General features: G+C 40.2%; 1 protein-coding gene across 1 annotated transcript in view; it reads right to left on the bottom strand.

Annotated features, from left to right (window-relative positions):
* The window catches only part of CATSPERE (catsper channel auxiliary subunit epsilon), a 108228-nt gene that overhangs the window by 74765 nt on the left and 16079 nt on the right, over window positions 1-17384 (bottom strand). Inside the window, exons 2-4 of the mRNA XM_050950383.1 lie at window positions 16741-16814; window positions 13063-13132; window positions 4942-5030 (exon numbers count right to left, since the gene is read on the bottom strand). Of these exons, the coding sequence (XP_050806340.1) occupies window positions 4942-5030; window positions 13063-13132; window positions 16741-16814 (233 nt within the window). The remainder of the gene's footprint in view (window positions 1-4941; window positions 5031-13062; window positions 13133-16740; window positions 16815-17384) is intronic.

A 17384-nucleotide genomic window follows, 5' to 3' on the forward strand; every position in this document is an offset into this window, starting at 1 on the left:
CTCTCTTGGCTCTATCAATGTTATTCTAAAGTGGATAATTTTAATGAAGCTACCCTCCCCTGACATGAATTTCCCTATGGCACAGAAATTAAATGTAGACTATAATTTGGCATTTGAGAAGTGAAAGGGATGGTAGTCCTAAGGGAAAAGATAAGAGCTTGGCTCTTTGTGTTAAACAGCTGTCTGCAAGCCTCAAACTGCTAAATGAAGTTTAGGGTAGGGAAGGCTATGCCTTCCCAAACCGCCTGGCCCTGCCCCCTATCCAACCCCCACCCACATCCTGCCCCCCAACTGTCCCCCTCAGAATCCCCGACCCATCCTGCTTCTTGTCCCCTGAGCGCCTGGTGGATTTTGCTAGCCTCAGAGGCTCACTATGACCCTCCACATAGTCCTCTCTCTAGAGGCAAGGGTCACAACTTACTGAGCCATTTTCATCATAAGCCAACAAGGGACATGAAGAGAAGCAACGCTCCCTCGCATAGTCTCTGTTGTCTCCGAGTCTTAGTGATTAATCAGGGATGGGAGGGGGGACCCTGGGCCCACCTTCTACTCCAGGATCCAGCCCAGGGCCTAAAATTAGCAGCTATGGCAGCTGACTTTTTGGAAATAGGACATGTACAATTCTCTGAGCCACTTCCCCACAGGAGTCCTCACTCAATATCTCCTTCACTGTTACCTCAAGGCCTCCTTGCTTGCACCTGATATGGATTTGTACTGCTTCATTCCTCCAGCAGCACAACTTCCTCATATAGCTCCTAACACCCACACCTCACTGACTAACTGGGAGGCTTTTAACTAGTTCCAGCCAGCCCTTGATTGGCTTCAGGTATCCCAATCAATCTAGCTATCTCCACTGCCTTCTAGAAGGATCTTAATTGGCCCCAGGTGTCTTGATTTATCTGGAGCAACTGCCATTTGGTTACCATGGTACCAGGGATTTGTTTAGCCTGGGGCTAACATACCTGTTCCTCACTACTTTACTTAGTCATCTGGTCTTGCCCCATCATAGTACATCTACACTGTGATCAAAAATCCTGGGCACCCGAGTCTCAGAGCCCGAGTCAGCTGACAAGGGCTCACAGAGCTTCACTACAAATTGCAGTGTAGATGTTCGGGCTCAGGCTGGAACCTGGGTTCTGACTCTCCCCTCTTGTGGGGTTTTATAGTCCAGGTTCCAGCCTGAGCTCAAACATCTGCACTGCCATTTTATAGCCCTGTAGCCCGAGAACCACAAGCCTGAGCCAGCTGACCTGAGCCAGCCACAGCTGTGCCACAGGTCTTTTATCACAATGTAGACATACCCAGAGTGTTACAACTAAACACAAGGTGAAACAGACTGTCTAGGACAGGGGTCAGCAACCTTTCAGAAGCGGTGTGCCAAGTCTTCATTTATTCACTCTAATTTAAGGGTTTGCATGCCAGTAATACATTTTAATGTTCTTAGAAGGTCTCTTTCTATAAGTCTATAATATATAACTAAACTTTTGTTGTATGTAAAGTAAATACAATTTTTAAAATGTTTAGGAAGCTTCATTTAAAATTAAATTAAAATGCAGAGCCCCCTAGACTGGAAGCCAGGACCCGGGCAATGTGAGTGCCACTGAAAATCAGCTTGTGTGCTGCCTTCGGCACACGTGCCATAGGTTGCCTACCCCTGGTCTAGGATAAGCAGTTAACACATAGAAGAAATTACCTCATCTATCTTGTCTCTCTAATATCCTGGGACCAACACGGCTACAACATTTCAAACAACCTTTATGTACTGACAACTGGAAACAATAGGAAGACATCACCCAAGGTTGTATGGCCAGGTCTATCAGAAGTTCAGACGACATGTAGGCTGATGGGTTTCCCTGGGACTGACTGCAAAAGCAAGAGTTAGGGGATTGATTGGTTGCAGCTATGTTTGTTTGGGTGTGAGAGGCAGAAAGCCAGACAAGCAGTTTGAGCGTGGCCCTGATGGGGAGCAGAGAGAGAGAGTTTCTTGGAGTACATTACATACAAGAAAGACAAGCTTGGAAAATGAGAGCCAGGAAACTGCCTGCTGTTGTTTGTTTCTACTATGTTGAAGGAAACAGGACTTTGTGTACATTCTTTGTAAATAAACAGGACTGCATCAAATAAATATACAGCTAGTATCATCATCAATGTATCCTCTTATCAAAAACAACTCAACAAATGTTGGAAATCTTATGAAAAAAGATTTGATTTGCAGGACACATTTTAAGAGGTTCAATAGACGATGCATGTTTTCAGGCCCTGGAAGGGAAAGTTGATGGTAGAAGAATGCAAGACAGAAAAAAGAGCTAGGATGGACGATGTATTCTGGGTGGATCAAAAGGACTATTCATCCACAAAGTGATTAGCAGAGGACCATACAGAATGGGCTAACATGGTTGCAAACATCTAGTAACCATATAAGAAGTGCCATCTAGTGCCATATAAGAAGAAGTACAGAAACAATCTGGCAAGTCCTCAAATGTGGGCTAACTGTTCCTCCCAAAAAGGGACAACATAGGCTACTGTCTTGACCTGGACCTTGCCAGTTTTATTCAGAAAGCTAAGAAGAATTTTTCAGCAAAGTTCGAAGAAAATTGGTTAAGCTGTCTTATTGCTAGGTTTTGAGTTGCGAGTCATTAAAATATCACCCTCATAGAAACACTGACTTACATCTGGCATTTCTTTATGTCCCACTAGCACAAAAATGGCTTATTCCTACTCTGACAAACTTTACACATAGTAAAAAGAAACTCTATATATGAGCAAAATAGGTTGTAATTAAGTAAAGTTATTAATTAATTTTTTATCTAATTTTACTCCTCTGGGAATTCTGCACCACTATGCACATTCAGAATTCATGTCCCCTGCAGATTTTTTTTCTCTGCAGAAAATACATTCTGCCAGAGAGGTGCTGCAATTACATCTTTTGCCCACCAGGGGCTACTGTGGAGCCAGAACAGAGGGCAACCGGCTCACTGGTGGTAGCACCCGAGCGGGAGGAGGAGTGGCTGCATTCCTCAAAGCAATATGCCCGCTGGGCCAGGTGAGGAGGCACAGACAGAATGGGACACATGAGGCTTCTGGGGGAGCCACACAGACTGGCCTAGTGGGCGGAGATAGACCGAGACTGGGACTGAATGGGAGTGGGGGTATAGGGAAACATGGGGGTGGGAGTGGCAGTGGGGTTGCAGGGACACATGGGGCGAGGTGCAGGGACATCTGGGGATAGAGGGAGGGGTGCAGGGACACACGGGGATCAGGGTGGCCGAATGGGGGTGCTGGGACACATGGTGACTGGAGGAAGAGGGGTGGCCAAGTAGGGGTGCAGAGGCACATGGGGATGAGGAAAGAGGGGAGGCCAAGTGGTGGAGCAGACACACGTGGGGACTGGGGTAGATATGCCTGACTCAAAACCCTCCAGGTTTATTCCCAGCAATTACTTCCCTCTCCCTCAGCTCCTGAGAGGTGCAGGAAATACGTTTCTGTATTGTAGTTTAAATGAATTATTATTCAAAGTTCTGTATTAATATGCCTAGTAAGGAATCTATTTGTCAAAAATCATTTCCTGAGTCTTTTTGTTGGCTGGATTTTACAGACACACTTGCTGACAGGTATTCTGAAATAAATTACAAAAATAATTGAAATTGGCATAATTATATTGTTTTATTTTGACAAATAAAATATGCAGAATTTTAAAATATTATGCATAGAATTCTTAATTTTTTGACGCATAATTTCCCCAGGAGTGCTAATTTTAATGGCTACATTGTGTTTATGAGCAGCTTGCCCTCTGGCAGTGGACTGCATTTTAGAGAGAAAAAAGGGCTCTGTCTATTCATTACAACTCTAACAGATTTCCCTTAGCTTAGGAGGTAGCAATCTGGGGAGAAATCCTTGCCCCACTGAAGTTAATGGGCATTTTGTCATTGACTTCAATTAGGCCAGGATTTCACCTCTATATTCTTGGCACTAAATTACAGAAATTCTAGTCCCAGCTGTGCACATGTGTGTGGTTTAGCCACTAATTAATCATTTATAACAATGGATTTGTTGTTTCCAACTGTTTTTCTGGAAAGTAGAAAGAAAACTGGTCAATCTTTTTTTTAGTAATTAAAAATGACCCTAAATATTGAGCCATTCAACAGCAGTTCCATAGAGTTTGTCTACACATAAACTGTAACGCTTCAGTGAAGATGCTGACAGAAGGGGTTCTCCTGTTGGCGTAAGTACTCCAGCTCCCCAAGAGGTGGTAGCTGGGTCAACAGGAGAATTCTACTGTTGCTGTCTACATTGGGAGTTAGGTTGGTTTAACTTGTTCTCTCTGGGCTGTGTATTTTTCACACCCCTGAGTGACACAGTTATTCTGACCTAATTCCCTCATGTTGACCAGGCCCTGGTTTAAGTTGTAATTATAATTTTAGTGAACGGCTACATTCACTTCCCTTATAACTTTGCATGGGAAATATATTTTTTTCTAAGTTACTTTCAGGGTAAACTAAAATAGATATTCTTTTAAAGTTTCAGAGCAGTTAGTCAAACCATTTTTTAAGCAATGGATGTTTTTAAAAAAAGATACTTTTTTGCAAATTATATACAATGACTCTCATTCACTGTTGCCTTGCACTGTCCTGAAATCTGAGAAGCTACAAAGACATTACCTGATATACTGCTTGCACACACTTTGGACCAGATTCACTGGAACGCCTACTCAAGAAAGGCAAAGCAGCTGCAAGCCTGAATTAAACTGCCACTTTTCTCTTTTATAGACAACCCTTATATCTGGCCCATACTTTTTAACTTAACTGAGCAGCATAACAAATTATTATCGACCATTTTTGTGTCAAGTCACTAGATAAATCACAAAAGATAGCCAAATACAATTAAATTATACATCTCCAAATATATATACATGAAGAGAAGGTCTCATATGAAATCACCTACCTGTGCTCTGGAGAACTTTTCAACACATACCACAAAAAGCAATTCAACTGTTCAGAGATAGGCAAATAGCGGTCCACATCCTCAAATGTCTAAAACGGGAAAAAAACATGCTTCATGTTAATATATGATCTACATGATACCACCCTTAGGCTCTGATCATGTTAACATTTACATATGTAAGTATTTTTGTGTACACAAGTAGTCCTACTGAATTCAGTGAAACTAGTGATGTGCGTATGTGTTCACCGTAGTAGGGCCCTAGAGGCCAAAGGTGAAATCCTGACCTGACTGAAGCCAATGGCAATTTTGCCATTGACTTCAGCTGAGCCAGGATTTCACTTCAAGTATTTTGTGTGTCCAGGTAACTACATATAAATGTTTTTATATCTCATGTTCGTTATATTTGTTTATGTATTGTTCATTACAATTTAATGCAATGTTGGTGAAGAAAGAAATGTAGGAACAGTTCAATCATAACACAGTTTCCTCTTACCTATTCCCTTTTTATTTCCTCTTACAGCTCTCTCTTTCCTCAGCACCAAATAATAAAAAATGAACCAGATCTGATGGTGGCATTAAAGGAGCATGCTACCAGTCTCCACTTCACAGAAGGTATAAAAACACAAGAGCTGCTCTCCTGCGGGACTTCTCAGTCATTTTTCACCAAATCAAGCAGAGAGGAGCTGCATGTAGGAGCCTGATGAGGCAGGGAGAAACCTGCCTTCTTGTGCACTGATAAACCCCCAAAGAAAGGGAGAGCTACTGTTATTTTCTAAATGATCTTTACTCTTCTGTGCTTTATCCATTAAGTAAAAGAGCAATGGTATTAGAGTCCTGTGCAAAATGCCCATGTGTGTTACATACTTCACAACTATCAGTTGCCTCCTGAGAGAGTTAAACTATAACCCAAAATTCTCACACCTTCACTGTGATTCTGGGAGAGGGTGTGTTCACTGGGGTATTTTGCAGGTTAGCACTGACTCTGGGGGCTTAAGGCAGGTAGACTAAGGCATAGCAGACTGAGTATTAGTGCCCAAGAAATGTGCCAGAGAGGCCAAGGGAGGAAATAGTGCAGCAGCCTGCTGAAACCCACAAGACGTTAGAACACCTAGGTATCCAAAGAACTGGATTCCCCTCACAGCACTCGGGTGGGTGGTTGGCAGGCGGGAGCATGACCAGATCTGTGACACCTTCTAAGAAACATTCCACTGGAAGAGATTTTTTTCTGTTAATCTGATTAACTGTCAAAAGTCCACATGTGTTCACTGTCCAGTATGTATGGACTTGTTTTTTTTGGGAGATCATATATTGGAATGACCTACAAATATTAGATTGATTTCGGGAGACTTAGTAATCGCTGATCATATTCCTACCTTGGATCTTATAAAATATTTTCTGGAAGACATTCCAATTATTTGCTGCACTATCTGTGAATTCTGCTTCTTTAAAATGGTTGTTTGCACGGATTCACACTAGGTGCATGAGCTTGGACATTTTTCAATAGCAGTGTCATAGATTCCAAGGTCAGAAGGGACCACTGTGATTACCTAGTATGACACAGGCCATAGAACTTCCCCAAGATAATTTCAAGAACATATCTTTTAGAAAAACATCCAATCAAGATTTAAAAATTGACAGTGTTGGATAATCCACAACCAGCTTTAGTAAATTGTTCCAATGGTTATTTGCTCTCACTGTTAAAAACGTATGCCTTATTTGTCTAGCTTCAACTTCCAGCCATTGGATCATGTTAAACCTTTCTCTGTTAGACTGAAAAGCCCATTATCAAACATCTGTCCCACATGTAGGTACATATAGACTGTAATCAAGCCATTCCTTACCGTCTCTTTGTAAAATAAATAAATTGAGCTCTTTGAGTCTATCACTATAATCATTCTCATAGCTCTTATCTGAATACTTTCCAATTTATCAACATCCTTCTTGAATTGTGAACTCCAGAACTCGACACAGTATTCCAGCAGCTGTCACTCCAATGCCAAATATAGAGGTAAAATAACTCTCCTGTTTATGCATCCAAGGATCACATTAGCCCTTTCAGTCATAGTGATGCACTGGGACCTCATGTTCAGCTGATTATTCACCACAACCCTCAAATCTTTTTCAGAGCTGCTGCTTCCTAAGATAGTCCCATATCTTGTAAGTATGGCGTACCTTCTTTGTTCCTAGATGTATGCTTTTACATTTAGCCATGTTAATATGCATATTGTTTGCTTGCATTCAGTCTGTTGGGGTTACTTGTGCATCCTGCCAAAGTCTTTGTGCCACCCTATCTGAAGGTATATAAAGATGGAAGCCACAATTACCACTTGTGACCTGGTGAAATGGGATGTCCTGGGTCCCCCCTACCTGAGGGCCATAGGCAGTGAGCAGGAACTCAGCAGTATATGTTGCAAGCTTCTTTAATCCCTTTACACAAAATTTCTGTGTTTTATTATTTTAATTAATGTTAGGTCACTTTTGCCAAGATTTAAGCCCTTTGCACCCTTTTTTCTATCCAGGGTTCCACTGCGCATCTCCCCCTTTGTTACAAGGCATCATTGAGATGGTATAGGGAGCACAATCCTGAACACTGTTCCATGTGCTCACAGGGTGAGAAAGTTGCCTCAAGTGCCATCTGGTGGAGGTAGTTATGTAGGCCTCATTCCTTCCAAGATGCTTGTGGTGAAGTAGAGACACCACCCACCAGCATGGAAAGGGTTAAGGAGAGCCTTTGGGCCCAGCAAGCCCCACCCTGTAATTCCCACAGCCAATGCCAGGCCTGGCAGGAGAGAAAAGGAGGGAGCCTGGCTCAATTCAGGGCTGACCAGTGAAGAGGCAGGAGCTAGCTATCTCTCTACCTGAGGGAAGGGTCACTAGCCTGTTGGCTGAGGCAGCCACCAAAGACCAAGCAGTGTTGTCCTGGCAAAGGAGATGGAGAAAGAGGCCTAGGAACACCTGGCTTGAGAGGAACCCTCGTAACTGAAGCAGAGACCTGGGGTGAGGAGGAAGGCATTTTCTGACCCTACCAAACTTATGACTGCTGCACCTGGAGGAACCTGGGACTACAAGAGGATACTACCCAGGGTCTATGAGGGGACACTACTAAGAGACCAGGCACCACAGGGCTACATGCTCCAAACTAAAAGGACCACGGTAGGAAGTAGCCCAGGGCAATGAATGTAGACTCCCTGCCGGGAAGTCCCCTACTCAAGGGTGATTCACACAGAGCCCTGGGCTGGGACCTGGTGAAATGGGATGTCCTGGGTCCCTCCTTACCTGAGAGGCTGAGGCCCTTTGACCACAGAAGCAGGGGGCAGGAAGCTAGGTACTCCGACCACTAGGCTGACTGGCCCTCCAAGCCCCATCCCTGTCCCCCGCCCATTACAGTGCTCTTCACAAAGTTTCCATGATAGTTGATGTCAAGGTTTTGGTCATCAACAAAGTGGGCTCCATGCTTAAAGAAAGCCTGATCCCTAGGGATTCTTTGATGGCATCCCATAAAAGGGAGATAGTCAGGGTACATGAGCAACTTTAGTGGACACACCTATGTAGAGAGTTTCTAGCTTGCACGTTAGAGGCATAGACATAAAACAGAGTGGGGACCCATGAAAAAAAAGATTGATAAAAAGCTAAATTTATTTCTTCCCCTCTTTGGGGTGATTTAAAGAGTATGTTTAAATATTCTTTATTGTATAAAACACTCAATTGTTAGGAGAAAATTTTAAAATAACCACATCCCACTGAGCTCCCTCCTCCCACAATACTGTGTATTTTCTTGGTAAAATAAAATAAAAAAAATAATCCCAGTCAAATCCCAGGAACTTCAAGGAAAGCTTAACTAAAATTCTGTGGCAAGATCCCTGCAATCAGTGGCACTCCAATGCAACAGACTGAAGATTCTGTGACTGGCACAAATAAATTTAAAACTGAGGCTTCTACTTAACTAAATATGAATATGAATTATGCATTCACTATAGTATCAGATCACATTATTTAATTTGACATTAGAATCAATGTACTCTGCTCCTCATTTGTTAACTTTCTTTGTATTGCAAAATTTGATACAAAAATCCTTTACAGTATCATAGATATTTGGGAGGAAGATGAAGGTTTTGGCTGTTCAATAGGCGACAGTTGGGTTTTGACATGAGGGAAGATCCAGGAGGCAGTTCAGATTTGTCAGGCAAGCACATTCCTGGATATTAAAATTAGAAGCAAAAGACATAAGAATATAAGAATGGGCATATTGAGACAGACCAGTGGTCCATCTAGCTCAGTATCCTGTCTTCTGCCAATGACAGATGCCTTAGACAGAACGAACAAAACAGGGCAATTATTGAGTGATCCATCTCTGGTCATCCAGTCCCAGCTTCTGGCAGTTGGAGGTTTAGAGACACTCAGAGCATTGGGTTGCATCCCTGACCATCTTGTCTAATAGCCATTGATGGGCCTATCCTCCATGAATTTATCTAATTATTTTTTTAATCCAGTTATACTTTTGACTAGGGCTGTCAATTAATCACATTTAACTCACACGATTAACTCAACTAAATTAATCGCGATTAAAAAAATTAATCATGATTAATCGCACTGTTAAACAATAGAGTATCAATTTAAATTTATTAAATATTTTGGATGTTTTTCTACATTTTCAAATACATAAATTTCAATTACAAAACAGAATACAAAGTGTACAGTACTCACTTTATATTATTAGTATTACAAATATTTGCACTGTAAAAATGATAAACAAAAGAAGGAGTATTTTTCAATTCATCTCATACAAGTACCATAATGCAATCTCTGTCATGAAAGTGCAACTTACAATGTAGATTTTTTTTTGTTACATAACTGCACTCAAAAACAAAACAATGTAAAACTTTAGGGCCTAGAGGTCCACTCAGTCCTACTTCTTGTTCAGCCAATCACTAAGAGAAAAGTTAGTTTACATTTATGGGAGATAATGCTGCCCGCTTCTTATTTACAATGTTGCGAGAAGGTGAGAACAGATATTTGCATGGCACTCTTGTAGCCGACAATGCAAGTTATTTACGTGCCACATATGCTAAACATTCGTATGCCCCTTCATGCTTTGGCCACCATTCCAGAGGACATGCTTCCATGCTGATGACACTCTTTAAAAAAATAATGTGTTAATTAAATTTGTGACTGAACTCCTTGGAGGACAATTGTACTTCTCCTGCTCTGTGTTTTACCTGCATTCTGCTATATATTTCATGTGATAACAGTCTCAGATGATGTCCCAGCATGCCTTTTTAAGAACACTTTCACTGCACATTTGACAAAATGCAAAGAAGGTACCAATGCGAGATTTCTAAAGATAGTTACAGCACTTGATTCAAGATTTAAGAATCTTAAGTGCCTTCCAAAATCTGATTGGGACAGGATGTGGAGCATGCTTTCAGAAGTCTTAAAAGAACAACACTCCAATGCAGAAACTACAGGACTTGAACCACCAAAAATGAAAATCAACCTTCTGCTGGTGGCATCTGACTCAGATGATGAAAATGAACATGTGTCAGTTCGCTCTGCTTTAGATTGTTATTGAGCAGAACCCGTCATCAGCATGAACACATGTCCTCTGGAATGGTGGTTGAACCATGAAGGGACATATGAATCTTTAGTGAATCTGACATGTAAATATCTTGCAATGCTGGTTACAACAGTGCTATGCGAACACCTGTTCTCACTTTCAGATGACATTCTAAACAAGAAGCGGGCAGCATTATCTCCTGCAAATGTAAACAAACTTGTTTGTCTGAGTGATTGGCTGAACAAAAAGTAGGACTGAGTGGACTTGTAGGTCTAAAGTTTCACATTGTTTTATTTTTCAGTGCAGTTATTTTTTGTACACAAGTCTACATTTTTAAGTTAAACTTTCACGATAAAGAGATTGCACTACAGTACTTGTATTAGGTAAATTGAAAAGTACTATTTCTTTTATTTTTTACAGTGCAAATATTTATAATGAATAAATATAAAGTGAGCACTGTACACTTTGTATTCTGTGCTGTAATTCAAATTAATATACTTGAAAATGTGGAAAATATCCAAAAATATTTATATAAATAGTATTCTATTATTGTTTAACAGCGCGATTTTTTTTAATCGCATGATTAATCACAATTAATTTTTTTTAATCACTTGACAGCCCCACTTTTGACCTTCAACACTTCCCCTGGCAATGAGTTCCACAGGTTGACTGCATATTGTGTGAAGTACTTCCTTATGTTTGTTTTGCCTATTAATTTATTTGAGTGACCCCTAGTTCTTGTGTTATGTGAAGGGGTAAATAACACTTCCTTATTCACTTTCTCCACATCATTCATGATTTTATAGACTTCTGTCTTGTCCCCCTCTTAATAAAATAGATAATGATAATGGTAATGTTGATAATGAAATTTGCATTATTAGAGTTATTGAGGTGGCTTAAATGCTGGCCAGGTCACTGACAGTGTTCAATCCCTTCCAGTCAAAGTTCAACATAAACACAAAACGAAAGAATCTTCAGTGCTGCTGGGCTCAGTTTTTAGCCTCCTTTTTTCAGGAGGACCCCAACTGCAGTGGTTCGTCTTAACACCCACCCAGCCACCCACAGGTTCATGGTAAAAAAACAAACTAATAGTCAGGGACAGGCCTCATCTCCCACAGGGAGGTCCTAGCGGATCACAGTCTTTAGTCAGCTCCTGGCTCTACCCAGGTTTCTCACACAACAAAGGAGCTGCCAGTCTATTCTCCTTTCAAGTCCATTCACAAATGAGCTCTCTTTGTTTAAGTGCCCCCCTCCAAGACTGAAAGCTCTGCAGGAGAAGGGGGTGGAGCTGTTTGAGTCCACATCATCCTATTAACCTTGGCCAGTGTGGTGTTTGTATACCTCATCACACACCTCAATATGATGAATGGGGGCTGTTGAGACATCTCTGAGCTATTGATTCAGTCTGTTAGCAGACTCAGGAACACATCACTGCATTGGTTACACTCAGTTGACATTTGGAAGTTTTCTTTCACAACCATTAGGGCTAGAAAGATTTGATTCTGGAGAAATATTATAAAGCTAAACATAGAATCAGAAATATGGGACTGGAAGGGACCTTGATAAGTCATCTAGTCCAGTTACCGGTACTGGGTCAGGACTAAGTGTTATCTAAACCATCCTTGATAGGTATTTGCCTAAGATGTTAATAAAAACCTCCAACAATGGAGATTCCACAATCTCCCTAGGTGATTTGTTCCAGTGCTTAACTACTCTTACAGTTAGGAAATTTATCCAAATGTCTAACCTATATCTCCTTTGCTGCAATTTGACCCTAATACCTCCTGTTTTGTCCTTGGTGGATAAAGAGAACAATTTAACACCCTCCTCTTTATAACAACCTTTTACATACTTGAAGACTGTTATTGTGTCCCCCGTCAGTCTTTTCTTCTCTAGACTAAACAAACCTATTTTTTTCCAATCTTTCCCAGTAGATTATGTTCTCTAGACCTTTCATAATTTTTGTTGCTCTTCTCTGGACTTTCTCCATATCTCTCCTGAAGTGCGCTGCCCAGTACTGGACACAGTACTTCAGTTGAGGCCTGATCAGTGCTCAGTAGAATGGAAGAATTACTTCTAGTCAGGGCCGGCTCCAGCTTTTTTGCCACTCCAAGCGGCAAAAAGAAAAAAACGGAAAAAAAACAAACCCATTGAGCTGCCGCCAAAGTGCGGCCGAAGAGGAAGACAAGGAGTGAAGGACCTGCTGCTGAATTGCTGCTGAAAGCTGATGCAGACTGATTGAGCTGCTGCCGAAGTGCGATTGCCACCCTGGATTTGCCGCCCCAACAATGGACGGACTGCCGCCCCTTTCTATTGGCTACCCCAGGCACTTGTTTCCTTCGCTAGTGCCTGGAGTTGGCCCTGCTTCTAGTGTCTTTCTTACAACACTCCTGCTAATATGTTCCAGGATCATTAACATTTTTTGCAACAGTATTACATTGTTGACTCACATTTAGTTTCTGATCCACTGAAGTGGACTCTGTGGCAAATATTGCAAAATCACTAAGACCACACGGACCTGACCACAGTGCACTATGAATTTCTTATAGTTATTATTGACAGCTTACCTCATTGTCAACTTTTGGTCTAATCTTGTGAATTCCAGGAACTGGACAGTGCAGTGTTGCTGTAGGTGAACTACAGTAATTAAAAAACAAACAGCCAGGTATTTAATATTAATTAACACTAGACATATGTACTTCTGACTGGTCCACTCAGTCTTAACTTTTACTTAGGATCTAATTACTCCCCAACCTTCATCTTTCAAATTGAGCAAACCTTCCTCTTCCTTATTCCCCAACAATTCTTTTAATGTACTATCATTAGATTGCCTATTCAGTTCAAAATCAATGTACTCAGCTTTGCAGCTTAGACCTACTCTACACACAGTCTTTGTACCCATGTCACTATTTCAGCTAGATCTGGTATTTTTTATACCATAATAGCTAAATGAGTACAATCCCTAGTGTGAACCCAGTTATGCCAGTATACAGGTGACTTATACCAGTATAGCTTATTCCCTTACATTTATGAGATTAAAGCCTGGTCTACACTTAAAATTTAGGTTGATCTAGCTACTTTGTTCAGGGCAGTGAAAAATGTCATGCCCTCTGCAACATAACTAAGCCGAACTAAGCTCCATGTACCAATAGGTTGATGGAAGAATTCTTCTGTCAACCTAACTACTGCCTCTGGGAGAGGTGTATTTACTACAGTGAAGGAAAAACCCCTTCCATCACTGTAGTAAGTGTCTAAGCTACTGCTGCACCATTGTAGCGTTTGTAGTGTAGACATACCCTAAACTGTACATCACAATATAAAACACCTTTATACCAATATAACTGCATCCACATTATGGGGTCGTACTGATTCAACTATATTAGTTTCAAACTGATATATTTAAAGTGGTATAAAAACTACATGTAGACAAGCCCACAGAGTGTGCTACACCCTTATAAAACATACTATATTTAAAATAGCTGGCTACCTATTTCATATCTCAACACCTGTGTAAGACACACTGTGGTATGAGAGATCTTTCAGCTGCTCTGTTCTGTGTACGGAATACAGCATTAAGAACATTGCCCTGCCACCACTAGCTGAAGTGAAGGAAATATCAAAATTAAATATCTAAAATTAGGTAAAAATTGAAGTGTGACAGTGCATCCTAATATTAAGATGCATATAGATGCATTAAGAAAATAAGAATTGTTTATAGTTATAAGAATTTAATAATTAATAAAGACAGTTTTAAGCAGTTAGGACCAGGAATAATAAAATGGTAGTTGCAGGTAATCAGAGCCACAAAGATTAAAATGGCAGTCTTGGAGCAATTTGGCCTATAGCAAGCAGGCAGGCTGAGGTTAGATAAAGATTACTCCAAAACCTAAAGGGAGGGGTCGGTTATGTCAGGTGCAGGTTTTCAATCAGGTCCAGCTTTAATTGACAGATAGGTTAACATCTGTAATTGGTTAATAAGAATGGAGCAATCAGAGAGGACTTAAACATGATTGGAGGAGAGGTATGCTAATAATAAGGATTGAGGAAATAACCAAAGTAGGCCAAAAAGCATATATAAGGCAGAGAGCTGACAAGTTTGGTGGCGGTATTGATGTGTGTGAGTGGAAGGAAGAGGTTGTCAGCAGAAGAAGCAGGAAGAGAGCAAAATCACTGAAGAGAGAAGAAGGCTAGATTGTTATGGATCAAGAAATCACAGCAAGCACCAGCGGCAGTAGCAAAAAAGAGGTGGCAGAGGCACGGCAGCAGCGGCAGCCGGAGTAGAACAGTAGCAGCAGTTTGGAATTGAGACTGAACAGAAGGACCTTTTGACAGATCAGAGGGAAAAGAAGACTGTAGAAAGTAAGCATGAGAACTATGGTATAAGGAGCTAGGACATATGAGTGTGTTTGAGATACTAAAGTTGTACATATGTTACTATGTATAAAAGTATAGTGTTCTAATTAGAATTGCTGTCAGCATCCTACATGTGATTGATCACCGCATGTAGAATGTAACCACTTGGAGCCATTTCAAAGTTACACATTGCAGCATTGAGTACTTGAATGTGCGTACTTGTGCTAATAGAATTTGTTTATGTTTCTTGATATATGCTTTGGTTCTTTTAAAAGATTTATTGTTTCAGGGAATATTGGTACATTAAATAAAGAAAATTTTTGTTTTCAAAGATTACTGCCTGAGTGTCAATCCTTTGAGCAGAAGGCTATATCCATGACTACCCAAGGGTAAACAAAGTGAGTCTGTTCTGGGGGATTTCCTGAAGGTCATAGGGGAACCCCTAGTAAAACCCTGGCAATTCCTCTATGGTGGGCCTTTCACCTACCAAAACAAACAACTGACAACTGAGTTACTGAAATAGACAAACCATTGTTAGGGTGCCTTAAGTCTGGATTTTGGGAGTAACACTTTGCATCTGGATTTGAATTTGCAATCTAACAATAATACATTCACCATTAACCCAGAGATGTATATGCCCGAATGTACAATCATTCAAATGTGTTTATTTAAATATGTGATATCTGATTGTACATTCAAATAAGCTTACCAATACAATAATTTTAAAGACATAACACATATAAACACACACAGCAAGATAGACAAATTAAAGCTGCAGTGGAAACCACGACTTTTTACGTGACTTTTGCTTATCAAAACTTTCAGCCACAATGCTGCACTAGTGTAACTTTTATGTACTCCCTCTACACTTTGTTGGATCTCAGAGCTATGCAGATAAGAGCTGTAGTACATCCCTCTGTTAATTTGAAATCTTTTTAAAGATTGTATCATACTCTGGCTAAACAGTCATTTAGGGGCAGAGATGCTTTTTTTAAAAAATGGTATTTTTGGTTTCCTACTCCTAGTGTAGCTGGGTCTAATCTGGAGCTCACAAATGCATTACGTATCTTGGCTATTAAATTATCAGATAAGAATACCTAGATAAAAAAGATTGTGTCTTCTCAGTCCCACTCGCTTAACAGTATGTATCTAGAAATCTTTGTGCAATCTAATGTCTAAAATAGGGTCCTCCTCCTGCAGACCCTAGCTGCTCCAAATGTAAGGAATCAGACATGTTTCTAGTTAAAAATACAATTTGGCACTTATGTTCTACAGTGATAGACTCCTTACATCTCTGGGATATAAAGAGATTATTTCTATAGCATTGTTCATGTAAATACACTGGACCTAATAAAAAAAAACAAAAAACCTCAAGAACATAAAATGTTGCACAATTCTTAATTTAGGTATACATATTAAAGTATTTATCAATCTTTTTGGCTTAAGGTTTCCTCACATGTACAGTACATAGGCAAGGAAGTTTAGGAGAAATAGTATACATAGAACTACTTTGTTTTGTATATGTCAATGCCTAATTCTATATTCCATTGATAAATATTTAACTTACAATATAAATTGTATAGAAACCTCAGGATCAGCTTCTGTCTCCTCCACAAATCTCAACCCACAACTCCTATTCTGAAACAAAGGATCTGTACTTCATAATTCTTAAGGGAAATAAAAATAAGATTTTGTTTTCCAACAGATCTCCAAATGAATGCACATGGCCAGGCTTAACAGAAGCCCATCTTACTTGAATGTGTATTCAGACACTGCCTTCTCAGACTTTGGGTGGAATTTTCAAAAGTATTCAGAATTGACCTAACTCTGCTCCCAATAAAGTCAATGTGAGTTACCATTGTGCCGTTATTATTCACTTTTGCAATCCTTACCTTTTATTTGTAACAGTACATGACGGAGAAATGTCCCATTCCCCAAATGAAGGTCCTTCATACTCTAAATATATCTAAACAAAGAGTAGAGAACTTAGGGTAGCACATACAAATATATAATCCGTTGCATTATATCTAACTGTATAGTGGTTTTAAAACCATAATGTTCTTTGACCAGGTTTTTAATTATTACACAAAAATGATTAAACTCTTTAAATATTAAAAATACCTAGGGACAATTCAAACTTAAAATTGTATTTACTATGGTATTAAATGCAATCTTCTCCCACTGCAGTCAATAATTTCAATGGGAAAAAAAATGGACTGAATTATATAAAGCACACTACAAAAATAAAATGGCATGTCTTCTATAAAAGTAGCAAATAAGGTTTTGAATTACAACTACTGTTTCTGACATCCCTGTTAGCAGAGCAGGAAATCTTGTTGCAAAATGCAATCTTTGTGACACCCACAGTAAGCAGGGCCAGTGAGTGTAAACCAGTTTTCACCTTGCTCTTTGTTCTTTAGTCCATTACATCGGTAAAGATTTGTTTTCCACCATGGGAACAGTTCACTACTGCCAAGGCCATCATCACACAACAAAAGCACACTCAAAACTGCCTTTGAGCTTTTTAGATGGTTCT

This window comes from Gopherus flavomarginatus, chromosome 4 (assembly GCF_025201925.1).
Source record: "Gopherus flavomarginatus isolate rGopFla2 chromosome 4, rGopFla2.mat.asm, whole genome shotgun sequence".
Taxonomy (NCBI): Eukaryota; Metazoa; Chordata; order Testudines; family Testudinidae; genus Gopherus; species Gopherus flavomarginatus.